Source organism: Falco punctatus, assembly GCF_963210335.1.
Source record: "Falco punctatus genome assembly, chromosome: 5".
Taxonomy (NCBI): Eukaryota; Metazoa; Chordata; class Aves; order Falconiformes; family Falconidae; genus Falco; species Falco punctatus.
This window is the reverse complement of record NC_137584.1, coordinates 73,638,688-73,661,239: the sequence shown is the minus strand read 5'-3', so window position 1 is coordinate 73,661,239 and position 22,552 is coordinate 73,638,688. Positions and strand designations below refer to the sequence as shown.

The following is a 22,552-nucleotide window of genomic DNA, read 5'->3' as shown; positions in this document are numbered from 1 at the left end:
TAATGTATTCACCAAGGGAGGGGGAATTCAGTCGGGGCAGAAGGTCAGCATAAGATACAGGAACTACTTATAGCTGAGGTTTAATTGGGACTAAACCAATGCTCAGGCCTCAAGGCAGTCTCTGGTAGCTGTGATTAATCCATGGGATCCTCAGTGAAAGGACAACTTATAGGAGGAGGAAAGATGAGGGCTAGGTTTCCATATCTATAATCACGCCAGAGAACAACTGCCTTGAGGTACTGCAGGGAAAGTAAAACTTCTAAGTTATTTGCAAACTTTTTTTTTTTTAATTTTTTTTTTTTTTTAATGAGCAAACACTGTAATAACAGCTCAGGCTGTGAAACCCTGCTCTGAGACCACGCTCCACCACTAAGTTTCCTCCATAAGGCAACACACCTCCAGGGTCGGTTACATTACATTCTTCTTTACAATTAATTTCTTTAAAATGGAGGGGGAAAACATTAATTCCCACCAGCCCTAGAGCTGGCATCCAGGCAATTTGCTTGCAGATGGTTAGTGATAAAATCGCTGTATCTGTCCTGGGAATTTCTGAGGTTCCTTGGGAAGTAAAAGAAAGCAGAAGAGCAACCGGTGACGAAGCCAGTAGGACTATGCAGGGAGGACACTGGCAGTGCTGGTGCTTTACCAGGACCCAAAATAACAAGGTCCTTGCACAGGCACCGAGGATGCACTGGGATCTGATTAGCACAGCATCTCATACCCCATCAGTGAAATGACAAAGCTGGTTTTGGGCTGTGTGGAACAAGACTGGGACTAAGCACCAGGTCCAAGGAGCATGCACTGGGATCCATCCCAGCAGCACCAGCCCAACCCAGGTCCTTCCAGAGGGATACACGTGGGAGCCAGTGTCACCCCACTCCGCTCCTGGGGCAACGACCTCATGCTGCCAACTGAGCCTCAGTAAATGTGCTGGGGACATCAGCTGCAAGAGCCTCTCGCGTGTCCCTAAAGGCAGTTTTACTGCAGAAGAGGCCCCAGAAATGGGAAACAGCCTCTAGCACATCCACAAGATGAGCCTCAGCTCTAGCTGGTTCAGAGACCAGAGTCCAGAGGGCACAAGGTCCCTCAGTGGCATAAAACTTCAGGTGCTGTCACCACGCCTGCACATCTCCCTGCTGCTCTTCTCAGCCCCAGTTAGGACAACTGGTACTGCCTCCTTCCTTCTCACTACCCTTGCTGGTATTATCACAGTGGACTGGAGCCCTAGGGAGGCAAATATCTAGGAAATAACAGAGTTTGGAAGTCACTAAGAAAAAAAAAAAGAAAAGAAGAAAAAGGGGGGGGGGGAAGGAAAAAAAGGGAAAAAATTGATTTTGGTAGCATGCTTGGCACATGCCGAGGAGAAGGGAAGGAGGATGAGGAAGGAGCTGTTGCAAATGCTTTGGAGGCAGATGCCCAGAGGCTCACCCTTGTCACCCAGCCCCTTCCCAAACCCCATCTGTCACCTTTTCCAAGTCAGGTGAGCACCGACACATCCCACACATACCCCCTGCCCATCCCTGGAGGCACTACCTTCACCTGCTGGCTGTCCAGGACTTGGCTTCCCCCAGGAGGAGATGCTGGAAGAGCTCAGTCGAGACAGGAGAGCTGCCAGCAGCACGTCTAGGGTGGAGCAGCCATCCCGGTGCCGAGCTGTGTCCCACATGCAGGTCGGGACCAGGCAGGGATGGGGACCCCAGCCAAGCCTCTCTGGGCACAGCAGGGTCTTTGCAGCATTAAACAAAGGTCGTACCAACCCCTTCACTTCTCCTGCCAGGCATGCGACAGCGCGGATGGGAAGCCGGTGCTGGTGGAGAGCTGACACCATCCCCACATGAATATTCCATGAGGACCCGTGAACCTGAGATGTCGACACAGGCTGCACGGCAGCACCGAGAGCCCCCCCTTTGCCAAAGCCTGGGTTTAGCCTGGTTTCCTAAAGAACTGAGATGCCGGAGAAGATGCTGCTGCCCGCCTGCCTACTCCCTTCCAAAACAGTGCAAGCTCCTGGCCCTTTACAACCCAATTTGGCAGCAGGGTCAAGACTGGGTTCCTGCAAGTACAGGGGTGTGGACCAAACACCCTGACTCTGTCCCCAAGTAGGGACAAGCCCCTGAGCAAAGCTTAAACCTGTATTGGACACCAGAGCCTCCACCCAGCCTCCCACAGCACCGTCCCCTTGGATTTTCTAGTGGTAAAATGGGATTGAGCAGATGAATTATATTCAGTTGATGGCAAAGCATACATCCTCCATTTCACTGCTCCCAAAAGCACTTGGCTTTGTCCTTTAGGATTCCACCCGTGTGGCTTTCCAGGAGGGGAGCACGGAAGGACAGACAGGTTTTGAGACATGGGCAGGGAAGTGGAAGCAGTCTCTCTCCTGGCCAGCTTCTAGTTAAAGACACAGTTGCAGGTTACTGGTTAATTATTCATGGCTAAAAAAAAGGACATTTTAATCATTGCTTTTTACTGGGGAGCTGGAAGCAGGGAGCGGGATTTTCATGGCTCATTTCTTAGCAAAAATTATGCCCGTCAGGCAGGTGCTGCCTCCATCACCTCTGTGCTAACAAGACTTCCAGTTCTGCCACCAGTACCAGGAACAGACCCCGCTGCCAGCCCCACCTACACACACCACCCTTGAACCCAGGGAAGACCCCAGTCCTCAAACCCAGTTTTCCTCTTCCCCCCTCCCTGCACAGCTGAACTGGGGAAGGGAGCCAGAAAGAACCAGGCTGCTTGGTTCAGGGAGATCTCCTATCTTTTCCTGAGTCTGCCCTCTCCTCGCTCACTGCTTGAAGACATTTTTCCCCTTTCCCCACCTCACCTCTGCCTCCTCACTTTACACCATTAATTAGGAGGGTCCATCAGCAAGATACTGTCATAAACTGGTCCTTAAACTGCAGTGTGATAAACATGAGCCAGAAGAGACCTCACAGATGGGAAGTGCTCTGCAGTGGTTGCAGGGATTAGTGCCTGGACAGCAGGAGATTATCTGGAGCTGCAAGAGACTCAAGCTTAAATTTCAGCAGATCTGCTAAACTGGAGGATGCTGCTGTTAGGAGGGAGCTCAGACACAGCCTGGTCTGGTATCAGTGCAAGCGGCTGGGGATACAAGGCAGGCAGAAGCTGAAGAAACTTGTCTACATGGATGATGTGGCAGCCTGACCTGTGGGCAGAGGAGCTGTAAAGCTGGTGCCAAGTTCCCTCTGCCCAACCGTGGGCTGATTACCCATGCCCAGACCCTGTCCTGCCCTGAGTCCTGGCTGGACTGTCAGTGCCCAAGCTGGGAAACTCTCCCCTCAGCCAGGACCCATCCAAACCTGGTGGGAGACAGGCTTCCCTCCAGACCTCACAGTTGCCTTCCAGTGCTGCCAAGGACCTGCCAAGGACAGGCTTGGCCCTGTCTTTTACATTTAGCTTTTGTTGTAGATAAATATACCCTGCAGGCTCTGAAGCCTCAGGCCATACATCCAAGAGACCCGAGATCCTCCAGGGCTGACAGGCTCAGCTTTAGAGAAAGGGAGAGCACACCACAGACCAGATCAGCCACAACATGAGCTAGGAAAGCTGGAAACAAGGAGGAGGAGGAGCAGGGAGAGGAAACCTACTTGTGTTCCTTTGTCTTCTCTTTGCCTTTGCTGGAGCCAGTGGCCACGCACCAAGGGAACAAAAAGCAAACAAGCTTCAGTGCACTTCAAGTGCTTCAATCAGACCATAAAACCAGAAGAGGCTGCTCATCCCTTTGCAGTTTCCCTGCTCTTCATGAGTGCCCCATCCCCAGGCGGCAGTTACAGACAACCTTCCTCAGCAAGGCTGACCCCAAACACCCCTGTCCTGCCCACATCTGTAATTTTAGGTGGACAACATCACTGCATGACCCTCTGCTAGGCTAGAGGAGCTTAGGAGAACCACAGCTCCCTGCACAAGGAACTGAAGGTGGTGAGTATTCACTGGGTGCATGTATGGGGCCAGTAAAGTGGCTACAGCTGTGCATGCACATATGTAAGTAGGTATGTGCACAGACTGGGGATGCTGCCAGGGCAGGAGATAAGGATTCTGCTACTTTTTGATAGAGGGGAGTGGTCTTCATTATCCTCCCACAGAGGTGTATTCACATCGTCCCTCCAGAGAGGACTCAGCTGAAGGAGATGGGCTGGATCTGGGGGTCCTCATCCCTGCTCAGACTGACAGTGCATCCTCCTGCCATGACACCATGCAGGAAAGCCTGACTCCTCACCTCCCTGTTTCACTTTGCAGATCCCTGCTTTGCTTTGTGGCTTTTCAAACCTGTTTTCCTTCCCTCATGGCTCCTACATTTCTCTGCCTGGGTCTTGCCTCCCTGTTTTCCTCCCCAGTCACTCTTTCTTCCCTGGCTAATCTCCCCTACTGCACATCAGCAAAGTGGGGAGGAGAAAGCAATTAACTAGTTCTAGAAAGTAATTAGGAGGGCTGTTTTTTAATTACAGCTTGTTACTCCACCCTATGGCCACATCTGTGCTGGGAACATAGGGCAGGAGAGTAGCTTCAGGGCATGAAGCTCCAGCTCTCTGTGTACTCAGCTGCTGGAAAACGACCTAGATGAAAAATATTTTTTGTTTGATGTGTTGCTGAATAGGTTTTAGAGAGGTGAAGTCTAAAAGACCAGTTCCAGCACAATATCCATCACTGGGTGGGCGTCTGGGAAAAGCAGGGTCCTCCTGTTCAGCCCAGCATGGGCAGGGATTAGCTCAGAGTCTGGGTTGGAAAACAGCCAAGGAAACCCATCCAGAAGCTGCTTCTGAAATAAGCGGTCTTGCTTTCTCCCTGCACCAACACTTGCTCTGGGAGCAAACCAGCAGAAATTATTCCCTTGCCAGCTGAGCTTGTCACAGGAGCAGGCAAACACCAATGCCAGCAGCTCAGCTGGTTCATCTGCATTGTAAAAGCTGCCCTAGTGCCCCTGCCCAGTAGCAGGAGGAGATTTAAATCACTCCGTGCTTTGTCCTGAAGTTCATGGATGTGGTCTGAGCTCCCTTCAAAGCCATGGCTCACCACCATCTCACCCCGAGCATGGCTGGTTTGACTGAGTCTGAGCGCACAAGCCCTTTGCATCACTGTAGGGACCAGTAGCTGCATCTCCCCAAGCAACTCACTGGTGCAAGACTCTTCCCTGCCCCAGCTAGGCTGGGAAACTCTCCCTGCCCACCAGTGCCCATCCCAGCTGCCCCAGGGCTGCAAGAGTGTCTGGTCCTGGATATGTCAGGATGTGGAGCAACATCCTCAGGTGGATGGGACAGGGTAGTGCCTGAGCCTGCATCCTTTCCCTGCTCATGTCACTGGTGGAAATGTGGCCTGGATGAGGGATGCAAGAACCTAGTTGAGGCTGCTCTCTTGCTCTGTCTCCCTCCTCCTGCATCTCTCTGCTCTCCTGGCTTCCGTGTGCAGCATCACAGTGCTGCTGGTCCTGGGCACTTGGATCACTGGTGCCTGGGTGAATAAGGTGACTGCACTACGCGAGAGGTCCAGAGATCTCTCTCCAAGAGTGTGGTGGAGCAGCTAACATCAGATTACTCTTTCTCCTTCCACTCCCTTACCCCTTGCCCACCCCTTCCAACCCTCACTGCAAAAGGTGCCTCTGACTGCAGATAGCCACAGCCTGGGCTCTGGTTGCCTGAAAAGGGCACAGATTTCCCATTAGTGGCACTACCAGAGAACTCTTGCTTTATGCCTCCCAGCAACTTGGTCTTAAGCACTCTCACTAGCACAGATGAACTTGTGGTCCTGCCCTGCAGCTGTTGCAGGGGGATGCAGTAACACTGCTGCGAAGGGTTGGAGGCTGGAGGCTGGAGCTGGAAAGTAAACCTGGGCATGAGCAGGGGCAGGGGGAGTCAGGGTACCTGAATGGTAACACGATGTGTCTTTTCTCTTTCCCCTTAGTCTTAGCTCTGCAATCACAAAGCACAATTCATTCAGACGTGATTCATCCTCCTGCAGTGACAGAGACCCTTGCCCACCTTTTCCTCTCAAAACCCCCATCAGCAGCATGCACCAAGCAATCAACCAAACCCAATTCACAAGCATGCCAGAGGGAGATCTTGCTGCAACAGGACTTCCTAACCCACTGTCATCCAGGGAACTGGGTACAGAAATAGTGACAGTACTGGTGGTGCTGGAATGAGAAGGGAGGAGTGAGGGACTGCATGAAGAAGAAAGAATAACTGTCAGAAAAAGAACATGGATGGATAAATCATAGGGCACTGGGCTGGCTGATGTTGTGCATAGATGTGTGGACAGATAGTACCACAGTAGGATGGATGGAATGGCATTAGCATGAATAGACAGACTGACCTATTCTGGGATGGATGGATGGATGGGTGGGTGGATGGGTGGATGGGTGGAGAGAATTACAGTGATGGATGGAAAGAAATGCAATGAAATGGATGGATGCATAGGATTGTACTGAGATTAATCCTTGGTGGATGGTGGTAACTGCATTGGGATGAATGGATGGATGGGTGGATAGCTAGGTAGATGGACAAATATTATCAAGGCTCCTTTGGAAGGCCCCTGAGTAGAAGGAAAAGTGTCCTTGCTGGGCAGAGGGGAGAACAGGATAAGTACAAAGCAGCCCTGCTCTTTGGGGGGTGGGGGGGTGGTGTGAATACAAGAAAGCCCTGCCCGTCTTGAGAAGGAAGCAATTAGGACATTTCTCTGGGTCCAAATGCCATGCAGGGACTGGTACACCAACACGCATGTCACATACATGCACACACCATGCCCAAAGGGCCTAAGCAAAGCATGGGTACCATGCCCAGTACCTGGGATCTTCAGGGTCTTCGCTGTTTGGAAAAGACACAGCCAGGAGAATGAACATGAGGGAGAAAAAAACCCACCCAAACAGACATACCCTCCCACAGCCCCTAGAAGCTGGCTAGGCCAGGGGAAGGGGCTATGGCTGCCACCACACCCGGAAGGATGCTCCTGGGCTGATGCTGAGAAGGTTCTTTCAGGGCACACCGGAGGGAAAGGTCGTGCTCTGGCCTTAGCCAGAGCATGTGGCAAAGTACTGAGGAGACGTTGTGCCACAGCTCTTTGCAGCCACGCAAGTCCTGCTTGCCAGCAGCAGGACAGCAGTCTTCTGAGGTTTATTCTGCACCTTCTCTACCTACCCCCAAATAGTGAGCAGCAGCAGTGAAGAACAGACTTACAGGGATAGGTTGGGGCTGGGATCATTGTCCTGGGCTCACCCACGACAGATAAATTTACTTATACAGCTGTATTCTTACTGATGGTGCCCTTGGAGTCCACTAGCCCTACAGACAGGGTGATCACCATCATATTATATGGGGTACGGCTGTGGAAGGACCTGCCTCTCCTTTGCACTGTGACGTGGAGGAGGTTTGCAGGTGCAGCTGGGTCTCACAGAAAACTGCTGGAGCACAGGGTTCGTATGCAACCATACAGCTCTTCCTCCCTTGCAGGCTTCAGCTCCAGCTTCAGGACATTCATGTGTGCTCCTGCACTTGCAGAGAAGAAACTGTAATGCTGATGCATGAAGCATTGGCTTCACCCAGGTCTGGACCACATACTCTGCTTTCCTGGCTTAAGATTTGGGAATTAATTTGAATTAAGAAAGATTTGGAATTTAAACCAGACTGGCCTGTATCCCAAATCCTGGGTGTATTTATGCCTGGACAGTCACATACTTGTGGGAGGTGGGGTGACTGGGATGAGCTGGGATAAGAGCAACCCCCCGCCTCCAGAAGCCAAGATCCCACCAGTCATGACATTTTGGTACCTTGCTACTGACTTGTATCCATCGTTAAAGTGAATCCTGAGTAAGGCACCAAAAAGAAAGAGAGAAAAAAAAATTACCAGTGTCAGCAACCCACAAGCAGCAAGGGCAACATTGACCTGCTGAGTGCAGGGACATCCCTTGCAAGGAGGGGTGGTGCTGTGTCAAGCCACAGGGTCCTCAAAGACAGCTAACGGGTGGTAACCTCAGCTGTGTGCATCCAGCCTAGGGTGCTCCACTCACATTGTCCGCAGGAAAAACATGGCTGGTGACAGGATCTGTGCTTCTGGCACAAGGCACAAAAGCCATCATCACCCTGGCACAGCCAGCATCATCCATTGCTCCTGCTGGATCTGGAAGATCTCCTGCACTGGAACAGTTTGGGGTCAGTCTAGATCAGAGGTGCTAACAGCCTCCAGGAGATCTCTCAAGCTGCTGGAGGCTCCTCTGCCTTGGGACTCACAGCAGCGCCCAGTCCAGTGCTTTGAACACCTTTTCCTGGCCCTTTTCCTGATCTTCAGGGCCCTCAGGATGCATTTTTTCCAAGATGGGGACCGGTTTTTAGTAGGGCCTCTAGCAATAGCAGAAGGGATGATGGTTTTAAACTAGAAGAGGGGAGATGGAGATGAGAGATGAGGAAGAAATTCTTCCCTGTGAGGGCGGCGAGGCGCTGGCCCAGGCTGCCCAGAGCAGCTGTGGGTGCCCCATCCCTGGCAGGGCTCAAGGCCAGGCTGGACGGGGCTGGGGGCAGCCTGGGCTGGGGGGAGGGGGCCCTGCCTGTGGGGGGGTGGGGGGGGTGGGGGGGCTGGAACTAGATGGCCTTTAAGGTCCCTTCCAACTTAAACCATTCTATGATTCTATGATTGGAGGGGTTGCAAAAAGGATGGGGGAAGCTTGACAGGGACTGATAGCCTTTGGGAGATCATTTCATTATTTTTTTTCTTTTTGCTCAGGATGCAAAGTACCCCAGACTTGTCTGGTTATGCTGATGGCAGCACTGTCTGGTGCATGGCATCCCTAAGATGTGTGCCCAAGTGCCACACCTGAGTTAGCAGTTTCAGACCCTCCTTATCTACTTGGACACAGATGTTATGAACTGGCCACACTGGTCTTCCATCACAACCAAGGATGGAGACACACCCCCCCAAAGGCTGAATCAGACCCTATGTGGCAGGATTCCTCTTTCCTTTGACTACAGGGGCAACCTAGGAAGGCTGGGATCATAGCAAGGACCTTGCTGAGCTTCCTAGAGCCATGCAGGATGGTGCTGGAATGCACCTCACTGCACTATCTAATTTCTACCTCTCTATCGCCACAGCAGCTCTGGGAAGCCACCATGAGCAGCAGCAGTGTTTGCAATGTGTTTGCACCATTGACCAGCACGGGCTGACTAGCGAGGTGCCCAGACCTGATAGAAGCAGGGAGTCTTGCCTCTCCCAGACTCCTGTCACGGGTATTTTCATCACCAAGCTCAACTCCAGTGCTTGGCAATGACCCCAGCTTTGGAGCAAGTGACCCATGGGATTAATTAGTAGCAGGCAGAGGGCTGAACCCAGTCAGACATGTCTTGGATCCACTGGGTACACACAAGAAAAGACAACATCAATAATTCACCATGACCAGGTTGCTTTCGGCTGCAGAGCTCTGTCCTGTCCATGAATATTTCAAGTCAACAGCTATCAGGTGATGCTTCCTGGGATCTCAGTTTCAAGGTGGTCAGGAGCCATGGCATGTACAGCCCTATCCCATGCAAATTTTGGCAGCCCAGTGGGGTCCCTAAACCACCTCTGGAAGTGCCCATCTGTCTTTACTGGTCACAGAGGGAATCTAAGGATGTCTATACTGGTAAATAAATGGACCAAGGCTCATTCTCCGACCATGGCATGGTTTGTGTCTGTATAGGTCAAGTCCTTTCCCTCCACAAAACATATCCAGGCTACCTGTTGGAGGTGGTCCATCGTATGGTCCATCAGGTGGTCTATCATCTCATCTCATCTCATCTCATCTCATCTCATCTCATCTCATCTCATCTCATCTCGTATCGTATCGTATCGTATCGTATCGTATCATAGTGCCTGTGCCATCATAAACCATCCCAGACATGTACTGAACCAAACCCATGCCATGCCAGGGACCATCTTAATGACCTAACAGATGGGAAGGTGCTACCACCTGTGTCCTGGCTTGCTTTATCAAAGGGATGCTGCGTAGGGTGAGCAGGCTCCTAGCTGTGAGCCCCAGTGAAACACAGAAGTCTGTACTTAACAGATCTGGGCCGGCAAGCCCAGACAAGCCTGGGTTTAAGGAAGCGCTCTCTGGAGAGCAAGACTTTGAACGTGTCTCAGCACTGCAGAGGCAGAATTGCAAGGCCACCACCAGAGCAGGGCTGGTGTGGGTATTTACCTGGTGTGATGGTCTTCTGTGTCATCTCCAAGGCTAGGGCATTGTACAGAGAGAGAGGGGGAAAACCCACTGTGATATGAAGACAGAGGGCTCTTCCATTGTGTCAGCATTTTAAACTTTGCTTCAGTACACGAAGAACTTCAGAGCATACCAACACAGCAAACCACTCCATGCATGCCTGAAAACCCTCAACCACCTTGCACGGGGCTGATCCTCCCCCTGCCACCCACACCACTCCTGGCTGTGCTGCAGGGTCCATGCGTGACCCAGACTGGTTTTCTGTGACTATTTACTGGCCGAACTCAACATTAGGGTGAAAGCAACCTGGTGCCCTCCACCCTAATCTCCTTCCTCCCCTCCTGCCTTCTGCTCAGGGTGAATTTGCTCAAAGAGAAAGGATGCTTAGGCTGGAAAAAGCTGCCCTGGGTCGATGCTGTACCCTGTGCCAGGCAGCCTGATAGGAGGTAAGGTGCATTACTAGCTGCTTGTCCTGTTTTTGAAATGCAGATCTGGCAACACCAGAACTTTATCTTTTTGTTATTCTTTTGGTGTAATTTTGTCTTGGGTCTGGGATCTGTAACTGATGGAAAAGGAAAGACCCTCCAAAGAAGACAGGACAACTTTGTCCGTATGAAAAAAAAAAAAATTTAAACAAAATGAGTCCTTTTCTTTGAGTCAAAAGGATGGTTCACATCAAAGTGCCCTTTGATTCTTTTCAAAAGCCTGAATGTGAAACTTCTTTTCCCCTTACTTGATTCAAACTCCAGCACAGGTTTGCTACATCCCAAGCCAGGCTCAGCTTTGCAGTGTCACAGACATTTCTCAGAGCATTGTGCCCTCCCATGCAAAACCCTCCTGGCACCAGGGAAGCTCAGTGAAAAAGTCAATGGTAAAATGCCACTAACACCTTCAGAGGTGCGGCAATCTGTCTAGGGATTGATCTCAGGGCAAACTGGGGTGGGGGCTAAATCCTTCCCCTCCCAAGGATGGGACAGGGTGTACCAGTATTTCCTGCATCTTCTCCTTCCTTCTGCAGGCTTGCATGGATGCATTTAGCCTCATTATCCCTGAAAAACCTGCCTCATTTAAACAGGTTCACTCGGCTGCTGCTATCTCCTAACTTTTCTTCACATACTCACAGGGACCCCAGCCTGCCAGAGGAACCTCTCCCCTCCCAGCCAGGACCCACCCAGACCAACAAAGGGGTGGCCCTGCCTGGGCATCCTGGGGCAGATGATCAAGGTCCAGCTCTTGTCTCCTGCCCTGCTATGCAGACAGAGCCCCTGGCCCCAGCCAGGCCAAAGGCAGAACAGGATAGGCTGGAATGGAATGGAAGTGCAGAGTCACAGCACCACAGGGAGGTGGGGCTGGGCAGGGACCCCTGGGACCACCCAGCCCACCCCCTGCTCAGGCAGGCTCTCCTACAGCAGCTGCACAGGATCACATCCAGGTGGGCTCTGGACGTCCCCAGAGAAGGAGACTGCACAGCCTCTCTGGGCAGCCTGTCCCCGTGCTCCGGCACCCTCAAGGGAAAGAAGTTTTTCCTGCTCTCCCCACGGAGCTCCCTGTGCTGCAGTTTGTGCCCGTTGCCCCTTGTCCTGTCGCTGGGCACCGCTGACAAGAGCCCGGCCCCGGCCCCCTGACACTGGCCCTTAAGGTACCTGTGTGCATCACTCAGGTCCCCTCTCAGCCTTCTCCTGCCCAGGCTGAACAGCCCCAGCTCCCGCAGCCTTTCCTCCTAGGAGAGATGCTCCAGCCCCTCATCAGCTTGGTAGCCCTCTGGAATGGAGTCAATGGAAAGGAATAGGATAGGATACGATAGGATACTATACGATAGAATAGAATAGAACCGAATAGAATAACTTCGGTAGGAAGGGACCTACAATCACCATCCAGCCCAAATGCCTGACCACTTCAGGGCTGACCAAGAGTTAAAGCATGTTATTAAGGGCATCATCCAAATGCCTCTTGAGAGGGCTGACAGGCTTGGGGCATTGACCATCTCTCCAGGAAGCCTGTTCCAGTGTTTGACCACCCTCCTGGTAAAGAAATGCTTCCTTCTGTCCAGTCCAAACCTCTCCTGGACTGTCTGCAGGCACTTCTGGGATGGGAATTGTCTCGCTAACCTTGAGCCATTTAAACTTTAGGTGGAGAACAAACCTCTCTTCTAGGATCCCCCACATCCAAGAATAATGGAATCATTTAGGTTGAAAAAAACCTTTAAGATCATGAAGTCCAACTGCTAAAATTCACTGGCAAAGTAAAGGCAGAGTGGATGGGGGATCCTCCACCTTCCTGAAGCCTGGGTCTGGCAGGGAGATGAACTGCTTTTTTTTAACATTGAGGGAGCCTGGGAAGGTAGCTTAGAAAAGATATCGCACATTTGGATGGCAAAACTTAAAAGCTGTTCCAGGGGTGGAAAAAACCCAGAGGTGGGGTTGGACTATGTGGATACCAACAGGTTCACAGTTTTGGCAAGGCTAAATGCTGATAATGATTCTGTCACTGCATGAAAGCACTGTGTGTGCAACCAGAGGATGAGCCCAGGCTCCCAAGAGATCCATCAGCAGGCAAAGGTCAAGCCATGAGGAAGCATGGCTACATTTTAAGAAGATTATTTCCAGTCAGGCAGCAGCCTCCAACAGCCTTCCTGCAGGTCTATCGACTGCAGACTTATTTCTCGGTGTGCTATTTGTCTCTGCCTGGATCATTGGCGGGGAGCCAGGGAGCTGCTCCAGGCCCTTGGGTATTTTTCCTTGTTGTGGAAGAGAAATAGCAAAAAGAGTTTTGCACCTGCAATTCTTTGCCAGGAAACCTGCTGGGACTTGATGGGGAGCAAATGGCCATCCCTTAAGGATTTGCCCTACCGCTGAGGGCGGGCTGGCCCCTGCACTGCACGCACTGGGGCAGGGCTTTCAGGTCTTGCTTTGCTAAGGGAGATAAAGCACTGACTGGCAGAGAGAAGGCAAATCTGGCATCCCTTGCTCATTGCTGCCTAACAGCTCAGTGCTGTGACATCCCAAACAGCCCCACCAGCCTTCCCTAGAGTGCTGGGTACCTCCTTGGGCAGCCTGTGCAGCCCCTGGACATAAGGACCTCCCCACCTCTAAGCCACTGGAGGGAGGTGACCCTGGCTTGTAACCTGGCCAGACCTCCACATCTGCCAGCAGACAGATCTGAGCTCCTGGGCCAAAATGCCAAGTCCAGGCAGAAGTTTAGCAAGTTTCAGGCTATGGGTAAACAGCAAAGGTGGTGCAAGGTTTGGAGCTAGCTCCTTTGGTGGTCAGCGTGTGGATCCACTGTGAACTGGATGGGGGAAGTGATCCAGTTTTGAAAAAACTAGCCCAGAGTGGTTAATTTACTGCTTGACAAGTGATCCAGTTTTGAAAAAACTAACCCAGAGTGGTTAGTTATTTACTGCTTGACATTTCATTGTCAGGTGGATCCATGCCCTGACCTGGCCATTGGCTTGGCCAGGCAAAAGGAGGTGTTTGGCAGAGGAGGGGTGATAGGAGCGATGGGGGATACTGGCAGCAAAAGGACATCACCTGACCTCCCTGCACTACAGACTCCAGCCACAGCGATGCTCAGGGGCCATTCCTCAACCCCTTGCCCAGCACAGTCAAAGGATCTGGGCAACCCTTTGACAGAAACAGTGAATTCTGACTGTACCTACAGTTGTTTCTGCCTTTTACTGTCTCAGAGCACAACCCTCACCCATGCTTCTATTTGGATAATTTATTTACCCCCGCACAAACTTGTGCCTCCCCGTCTCATTCCCTCACCTGAGAGTTTGTCGAGAAAACAAGACTATTCACCCTGTGCAAACATTTTTGATGAATTGAAGACATTGTTTTGGAAACAGGGGAGTTACAAAAGCAAATATGGTATTTCCCTCCAAGGTGTCTGTCTACTCCTGACAGCACAGGGACTGAGCCTGGCTCCAAATAACTCTGATATAACCCCCACTGCCAGCACAGGTTTCCAATGTGTGTCTCATCAGCATTGCTGGCACCTCTATTAGGCTGCAAGCAAATGGCTGAGAAGTGCTTGGCAAGCCCAGCTATATTCATATATTCCTTGTTGTTGCTGCTGCTTTTCCCATTTCAAGGTCTGTTTGTTTCTCCTGCCTTCTGCACACCCTCAGGAAAGGGAATCAGCTGAATAACAAAATAATGTCCCTAATGAGCCAGGGGAGGAGGTAAACAGCTTTGCATTGGAGATGACACTGACAGAAAGCCTGTAGAAATCCAGGGAGACCTTTCCACTGCCTTCATTCTGATTCCAAGCCCCCCTCAGGGGGGCACAGACGATGGAAACAGACTGCAAAGATGCACAGAATTAGAGATTTCAAGTCCAACTTCTTCCCCGAGGAGGATCAGCTCAGCCCAAGCCACTCCTCAAATGTGCATCCAGCTTGTACTTAAGCATCTCTAGGGAAGGGATCTGAGCTCTCTCCATCAGACCTGGAATTTCTCTCCCCTTATCCCTACAATACATCCCACTGCTGCCTTGCAGAAACCTGACTTTCAGTTGTCCTGTGCTGAAATGATGAGCAGCTCATCCCAAACCTGACCTAGCCCTCAAAGGCAAGGCAGGAGCTGGACTTGGCTTTGAACTTGGCTTCCCTGGTGTAGCCAGGTCCAAAGGTTGCTGTGGCACAGCAGGGCTGCCCATGTCAGTCCCCACACCAAGCAGCGATACCCTCGGGAAGCTCCCAAGTGGCATTTGAGCTTTTGGGGGACTCCCAAGTGTCCTGGTTTAACCCCAACTGGTAGTTAAGTACCAGCAGCCACTCACTCACTGCCCCTCACCCAGGGGGATGGGGGTGAGAGCTGGAAAGGAATGTAAAGCTCAAGGGTGGAGATAGGAACAATTTAATAACTGAAACAATAAAAATGAAAGAGCAATAATAACAATGATGACAATAACAGTTATAATGAAAAGGGGAAAGGAAAGAATAACATCCAGAGGGAAGGGGAGAAAGGAACACGGGGTGCACAATGCAGCTGCTCACCACCCGCTGACTGATGCCCAGCCAGTCCCCAGGCAATGATCCGCCCGCCCTGGCCAGCCCCCCAGGTACATATACCAGGCATGCTGTCCCATGGTATGGAATACCTCTTTGGCTAGTTCGGGTCAGCTGTCCTGGCCATGTCCCCTCCCGATTCCTTGTGCCCCCCCAGCTTTTTCACTTACAAGGCCCGAGGAACTGAAAAGTCTCATATCAGAGCCAAAACACAGCACCGCACTAGCTCCTAAGATAGTTAACTCCATCCCAGGTGACACCAGGACACCAGGCATCCAGCACCCTTGTCAAAACATTATGGCTGTCTCTCCATCTCCAGGTTCCCAGACATGCCAGATGCATCTAAGCCTGGGGCGTACACAGGGACAGACAAGCCTTTGGAGTGCCTTGCTCCCTGGGCACGTACTACTGCCACGTACCTCTACACTACAACATTAAAAGTTCAAGGGCACAATCCCTGCCTTTGAAGCCCAACTGCCTGGCATGCATCGCACCCATGCCAATGCTTCCCATCCAAAGAAAGGGTTTGGACAGGCAAGCCTTAACCTGCCCTTTGGGACTAGCCCATAGCTGTTGTACCTCCTGATTCTGCTTGAGTATCATTTGGGTCAGTGCTAGGTAGGCAAAACCTTCTCAGAGACTGTCCCAATAATTTAATAAGGTTACGGGTTCTTCAGGTGCTTGGACTGACACAATCTAATCAACGAGACTTGACAGAGGTGTTTACCAGTACAGATGTGGCCATGAATTCCAATGACACAGTCAATATCTTCGTGCTACTGAAGCTTGAGGCACTCAGCAACAGGCTGCATGGAGAGCTGCTATGAGAAATGAGCTCCCCAGAAGAGCCACGTGCATGAAGAACCACCTTCATGTGTTTTCTGCCATCGCTGGACCTACATGAGTTGAGGAACCCACCAAAAATGCTCCTTCCTTTGGCTGAGCTGCTCTCAGAGGCATTGTGTTGGTCCCTGGGTTTTACCTGAATTTCCATTTTTTTGCAGCTCCTCCCCAAACTCTTTCTGGCACACGGTGGGGAACAACTCACAGCACCACACTGCAAGAAAAGCCACTGCAAACAGAAATCAGATCTTCATGCACATCACAAGGAGCTCTTCCCCATGCACTGGACATGGCTGATCTCTGGTTCTGGGCATGGCTCTGCCTGATGCATGGTGGGACCTGGAGAAGGAAGGGAGACCCAAAGGCAAGGCAGTACCCCAGCTGCAGCTTCCCGCAAGGCCCTTTCTCCATCCTGGATCCCAGAACCCCACCTTGATCATCTTTTCCAAGGATGCTTTTCCAGCTGCTCCATTGCTTCTCCCCACCAGCTCTTCTGCAGCCAAGAAATGGGAATCCAGGGGTGATACTTGCAGGACATCCACAGGGCCAAGGCAGGAGCAACACAGCACTGCACACCTCACTGCCAGCAGCATGAGTGGGTGCTGACTGGCTCCCCTACCTTGTATTGAGGGATCCCTGGCTAAGGGTGTCCCCCTCTCCCAGAAGTTCATCTTCACTGTGGTAATACATCTCATCTTCTTCCATGCTGTGAGGGTGGTGACAGTAAACATCAGCCCTTTCCCTCCTTGGTATTCATAACGGTAATGGTGGTGACATTAACGACCATGGCCCTTGGAGTAGGCAACAAGACACAACCAAACCTGACAGCCCTCCTGCACTCAAAATGACCTGCTGTGGAGCAAAACTCCAAACCAGAGGACATGGGGAAGCTCCTTGGGACAAAAGCCGCAGGTGAAACCAGTTTTTGTGTAATTGTCCACATTCAAACTTGCTTGGGACAGTGGGACTAGCACTCTCTGCCTGCATGTCTGCCAAGGGATGCCTCTCCCACACCTCCTTTAAAACTGTTGGGTCTTTGCTTGCTTATGATGCATGATTGCACAGCCTGCTCCTGTGGAGCAACAGGAAGGGGCTACAACAGTTCTCTTGGCTGTGCGGGGGCTGATGGGGCACCTGCGGCACTTAGCCTTGCTCAGGATAAGCCCTATGTACAAAGAGATTTTTTTCTAAAGCATCCTGGATCTGAAGGAGAAACTGAAGACAAATAGCAAGGGACTTTCACCAAATTGTGACCACCAAGAACCACTCTCCCACATGCTAAGAGGCACTGACCTGGACGGGAAACACAGCACAAGGATCATTTGCAGTGTGATTTGCAGATGCCACAGTACAACTTGCAGATGCCACAGTGATATTTAACCTCCACGTGTCCCTGCTGCCCATTTATAAACTTGCATTTACTTCAGTTCCCCAATTTTTCCCCAACCACAGACAAACCAACCTCAGAAAGTCCTTCTGCTCAGCACTGCCTGCACACATCCAGCACAGCTCTATGTACCCAGCAAGCCTTCAGCTACGATGCAGCTTTATGTACCCAGGCAAGGGTGCTCAGCAAACCACGCGCCTCCTCTTAAAAACTGCCCCCAGGGTGGGATCTGTCAGGCTAAATGTGGCTGGCTTCAACCTCCAGCTCAGCTGGTCATCTTAGATTTACTTTACAGTCCCTGGAGGCCTGATACAGAGCCTTAATTCATCCAACCGCCTGCCGGTATCTGCTGTGGGCGATGCATCAGCCACGCAGCATCAATTCCATCTACGATGAGAATAAAGTCACATTCACATCATGCCGCTTGCATCTCCTAAGTCCCAGTGGAGCAGGCAGGGTGCTGATTTCCCAACACAGGGGGCTAACAGACAGACTGAGACCCACCCTGCAAGCTGGGCTGCACCTGGTACGCTGCCCTGCCATCCGCCTTTTAAACCCTTCGGCATCTTCTCCGTTCAGCAACATCACGGTCCGCTGAACTGCGAAACGAAATCTGCACTTTCCATTTGCTTGAAAATTCACAGGTTTCAGCCCAATTCACACAGTTAATTAACTGCCTAGGAGTGATGCGAGCGACCGGAGAGATCTTCCCTCAATCTCCAACCATGGGGAAAAAGAAATTTTCCCCTTCTATGGCCAGAATTAAGTGCTAAACCCAGACAGAAATCAAGTGCTGTGGAAGCACAGAATTGCATAAACCCAGCAGGGGGGTGATGTATGGCTGCAGCAGCACCTGAGACATAAATGCTGTTTAAAAAGGAACCGATTCCTACGGATATGTTTAGATTCACACCTCCAGGCTGGGCTTCCACATGGATTTGGACACACGAGGGCTGTCTGCCTTTGATCCACCAGCAGCATGCAAGCAGTTGGGCTGTAGCCTTCAGACAAGGACTGTGTTGGTGCCAGGAGAGCAGTGGGTGATCTGAGGACCCAGCTCTGCCTGGGCTGCCTGTACTCTCTGCCTGTCCCACTTAAAAAGTCTCTGCCCTCGACATCTATCTCTTTCCATGAGACTTTTAGCAAGCTCAGGACTTGGAGGTCTCCACTCTTCTAACTGAAAGAAGCCAATGGGTTCAAGAGCTACTGGACTGGAGATGGACAGACAAAGTCACTACCCGCGGACAACACAACTACATAAACTATGTAAAGCTGCCTGAAAATCTGGCTTAGCAGCCTGTGAACCCACTGTATTTATACACAAGTGGTTTCACACTTGCAAAACTCCCCTGTTGCCTGATGAGCTGGGTGAAGATTTGAGCAGAGTGTTCAAAGCCACTGTGATGGAGTGGGCTGAATCTTGGCCAACAGCACTGGAGCCCCACTGTCCAACCGGGCCTTGAACCTCATGGCTGCATATGACCTGGTAAAATGGCTGTTCCTCCCAGCAGGGTCTGAGCCCTGAGCATCCGTAAGCCACAGCTCATGGCAGAACTGGTCCCAGCTTGCACTACATGCCAATGGACAGCCAACTGCAGTGTTCCCAGCCTTGAGCCCTCTCCACCCATCCTAGTCACCAGGCTGGGTTTGCAACTGGTTACAGCAGCTTTGTGTCAAGAAATGGAAGGATACAGTCCCCAGGCTTGCCTTCATCCAGTGTCAGGGCCCATGAGCTTAGAAAGAGACAGAGGTGATGCTAAGGACCCTTAAATTAATAGAAAGCCAGTAACAGAATCCTTTAGAAGACCTGGAGGTGTTCCCACCTGCCATCACAGGGTGAAGCATCCCTCATAACCCAGCACAGGCACTGCCATTGGTATGGGATTTTACTTTAGCCCAGTGAGGTCCTGGGGTCCCAACAGGCCATCATGAAAGGAGTTTTGACAATGTCTTTGAGAAGCTATGTGCTTGTCTGAGGGTTAATGCTACAGGGGAGGTGCCAGGGCTTGTTCCCTCCACTTAGGCCACAGCATCCTTGCTTTCTCCTCCAGTCTCTGCCGTGCCAACTCCCTTGCCATGGGATGTGCGTGCACTCATGGTGCCCCCCAGCACATGGACATGGGTCAGAGGCACTGTTGCTGTCACCTTCCATCCCAGAAGCACCCACACTGGTGTGGTTTTGAGGCTAATGTCCTCCTCCCCCTGCCCCTGGCTGCAGCTGCCCTTGGCACGCCTCCAGCTCCTGCCCCAAAGGCAGCTCAGTCCTGGGGGCACCTCAAGCTCCATCGAGATGCAAGACTCCACACAACTGCACATGTGGCTCTATACCCCACGCATGGCTCTAATCCCATCCAATATGAGGCCTGACTAACACCCAGACCCTTAATCCTCTCAAATCTGTACTCGATTACATTTGCTCTCCATCATCTGCTGCATGCTACAAAGCTCAGCGCTTGCTGGAAGGTTCAGCTTTGTGCTGGGCAGGTGTGGTGGAGCACCAGGGTCCTGATGGCACTGGTGGGTGGACACTTACAGCCTATCCTCACCTTGGGCGGTGATAATGGGTCTTTTGATAGCCAGTAGATGTGATGAACCTTAGAGGAGCACTGGGGCAATGCCACCCTCTCACAACAAGCCAAGCCCTCCTTGGTCCCGCTGCCATCAAGCATCTCCAAGCGCTGAGCATCACATTACCTCCTGAAGGTCCTCTCTGCAGATTGCTGGTTGGATTTACCCGGAGAGATGTCCAAGCCCTGCCGGTGGCCGGAGAGGAGGCTGTCTGTCTCTAAGGGGTACCTGCCATCCCCTTCTGAGTGGACACTGGGGGTCTCCAGGAACTCCTTGTCATTCCATGCACCAACTGTCCCATCCAGAGCCTGGTACCTGATCTCTATGGAGATGCTGGTCTGCAACACACAAGGAAGACACATTCAGCCCCCAAGAGCAGCACAGAGGAAGGAAGGTCCTGAAAAATCTGAAAGACAGAAAAAGCTGTTGCATTAGCTGGCTTGATCTCTGAGCCTTACTGACCCCAAAGTCTCTTCTTTCCTAGTGCATGGGACAGCTGGAGAGCAGGTCTTCAGCTTCAAGAGGTGGTCCAACCCAGCTCAGGCATGGTGCTGCAGCCTCCCTTCTGCTCATGGACCTGATTCACTTGGAGTTGCTGGTGCATCTCAGACCAGCTACATCAGATATGAGAGACATAAAAAGCCCTGAACAGCAGACAAACCCAAGCAGCTGAGCACACCATGAGCAGATGAAGCCATGCCACATTGGTAGGTTTTTCTCTGTGGTGCTTCACCTTGTTAAGAGTTTCTGACCTGCTGTTAAGTGCTGGCCTGCCAAACCCCATGGAGGCATGATGCCTTGCTCCTGTGTGGCCCCATCCCAACCCTGGGCAGGGTTTGTCTAGCCTTGGGCATCCTGGGGAGGTTTGGATCAGTCCATCTTAGCGATGCACACAGGTACCTTAAGGGCCAGTGTCAGGGGGCCGGGGCCGGGCTCTTGTCAGCGGTGCCCAGCGACAGGACAAGGGGCAACGGGCACAAACTGCAGCACAGGGAGCTCCGTGGGGAGAGCAGGAAAAACTTCTTTCCCTTGAGGGTGCCGGAGCACGGGGACAGGCTGCCCAGAGAGGCTGTGCAGTCTCCTTCTCTGGGGACGTCCAGAGCCCACCTGGATGCGATCCTGTGCAGCTGCTGTAGGAGAGCCTGCTTGAGCAGGGGGTGGGCTGGGTGGTCCCAGGGGTCCCTGCCCAGCCCCACCGCCCCGTGTGCTGTCCTGGCTTGGGAAAGGGGTCTCTTAGAGTGGCCATGACCAGCCTGGGTGGGAAGGGACTGGCAGTGGGTCTGTCCAAGCTTGATCTCAAGCCTCTTCTGGATGAACCACGTATAAGTAAGGTATTCTCCCTCTTCTGCACAGTCTTTCCCCACTTACACACACAAGGTTGCACCAGGCTGCTGCAGCAAATTCAGGGTCGGACCTCTCAACAGTTTCCCCAAAAAAATCTTTCTCTGGATTTAAAACACAATCAGATATGTGAGAGTTCATCTTGCTGCAAAGAGCTGCTGGTTCTACCCTCGCCCTGATGTCCAAAGTCCTTCTAAAACCACAGTTTTGAAACAAGCAGCCAGAAAGATATCTCTCTTAAAAGCATCTCTATTTTGGAAGGCAAAGAGCTGCTGCAAAGATTAAAGCAAAAGCAAAAACCGTTCTCCACTCCCACTCAGTTTTCAATGCAAAGGCAATTGATTTGAGACACAAGGACACACCAAAAAGGCTAACAAACCAGAAGCAGGAAAATATATGGTGAATTCTTCCTTTTTTTTCTATATGTTTAAGAGGAGGCACACTGTCCCAACTTGCTCCACCCGCAGCTTGTCAAAGGGATGATGATAGGCTGGAAAATGCAAGGTAAGATATGGCCTGGAAGAATTTAGCAAATGAGAGCTAAAGGGTGACTCAAACCCAGCTGGAAACATTATGGAAGCTTTTCACTGACATTATTCTTCATATGGCAAAATATAAATTTGAGTCAATCAAAATGACTTGCCACACTGTGCTGACCTCACCAAGCTGTTTCAGATTGTTTAAAAAAGCAAATGCAGAGGATAGATGAAGACACATGTTGGAACAGTATTTTTCACATATTCAAACCACCACAACGCTGTTGTGAAACATTTGATGAAATCTCATGTTAAAATTATATTTAAAAGTTTAAAAATCCTTGAAAAGTAATAAAAATTATGAGTGTAATAAACTGAAAGATTTTGGTTTGGGCTGAATAAAATCCTCTCTTGTTTGAAGAGAAATCAGTAGGCGTAAGCTGAGACCAAGAGAAATTCACACTGGAAACAAAACTCTCAATTTAACAGTAAAGAAAATTAACAAGCAGAATGATTGACTGAAGGGCTGGTGGATTGCTCTGTCACTGGACATTTTAAAATCATTTTTATTAGGTTTTTTTTTTTACATCACTTGAGATAATAACAAGTTCTGAGACATCCCAGAGCCTCTATTGCAGGAGGTCAAGATGGCACCATCATAATATCCCTCCTGGCTTTACAGTTTCTGGCTCTTTTAATCTCTTTACTAAAGCAAGTCAATAATGTTAATA

General features: G+C 51.1%; 1 protein-coding gene across 18 annotated transcripts in view; it reads right to left on the bottom strand.

Moving 5' to 3' along the window:
* The window catches only part of OTOF (otoferlin), a 127,682-nt gene that overhangs the window by 59,876 nt on the left and 45,254 nt on the right, over positions 1-22,552 (bottom strand). For 9 of the 18 annotated variants that reach the window (XM_080388275.1, XM_080388286.1, XM_080388285.1 and 6 more), the window contains exons 5-11: positions 20,131-20,342; positions 16,669-16,755; positions 10,178-10,210; positions 7,778-7,813; positions 6,798-6,818; positions 5,877-5,924; positions 3,609-3,638 (exon numbers count right to left, since the gene is read on the bottom strand). In XM_080388275.1, the coding sequence (XP_080244401.1) occupies positions 3,609-3,638; positions 5,877-5,924; positions 6,798-6,818; positions 7,778-7,813; positions 10,178-10,210; positions 16,669-16,755; positions 20,131-20,342 (467 nt within the window). Of the gene's footprint in view, positions 1-1,533; positions 5,742-5,876; positions 5,925-6,797; positions 6,819-7,777; positions 7,814-10,177; positions 10,211-16,668; positions 16,756-20,130; positions 20,343-22,552 lie in introns of those variants that run through there. The other 9 variants (XM_080388279.1, XM_080388284.1, XM_080388280.1 and 6 more) reach the window with 7 other exon arrangements.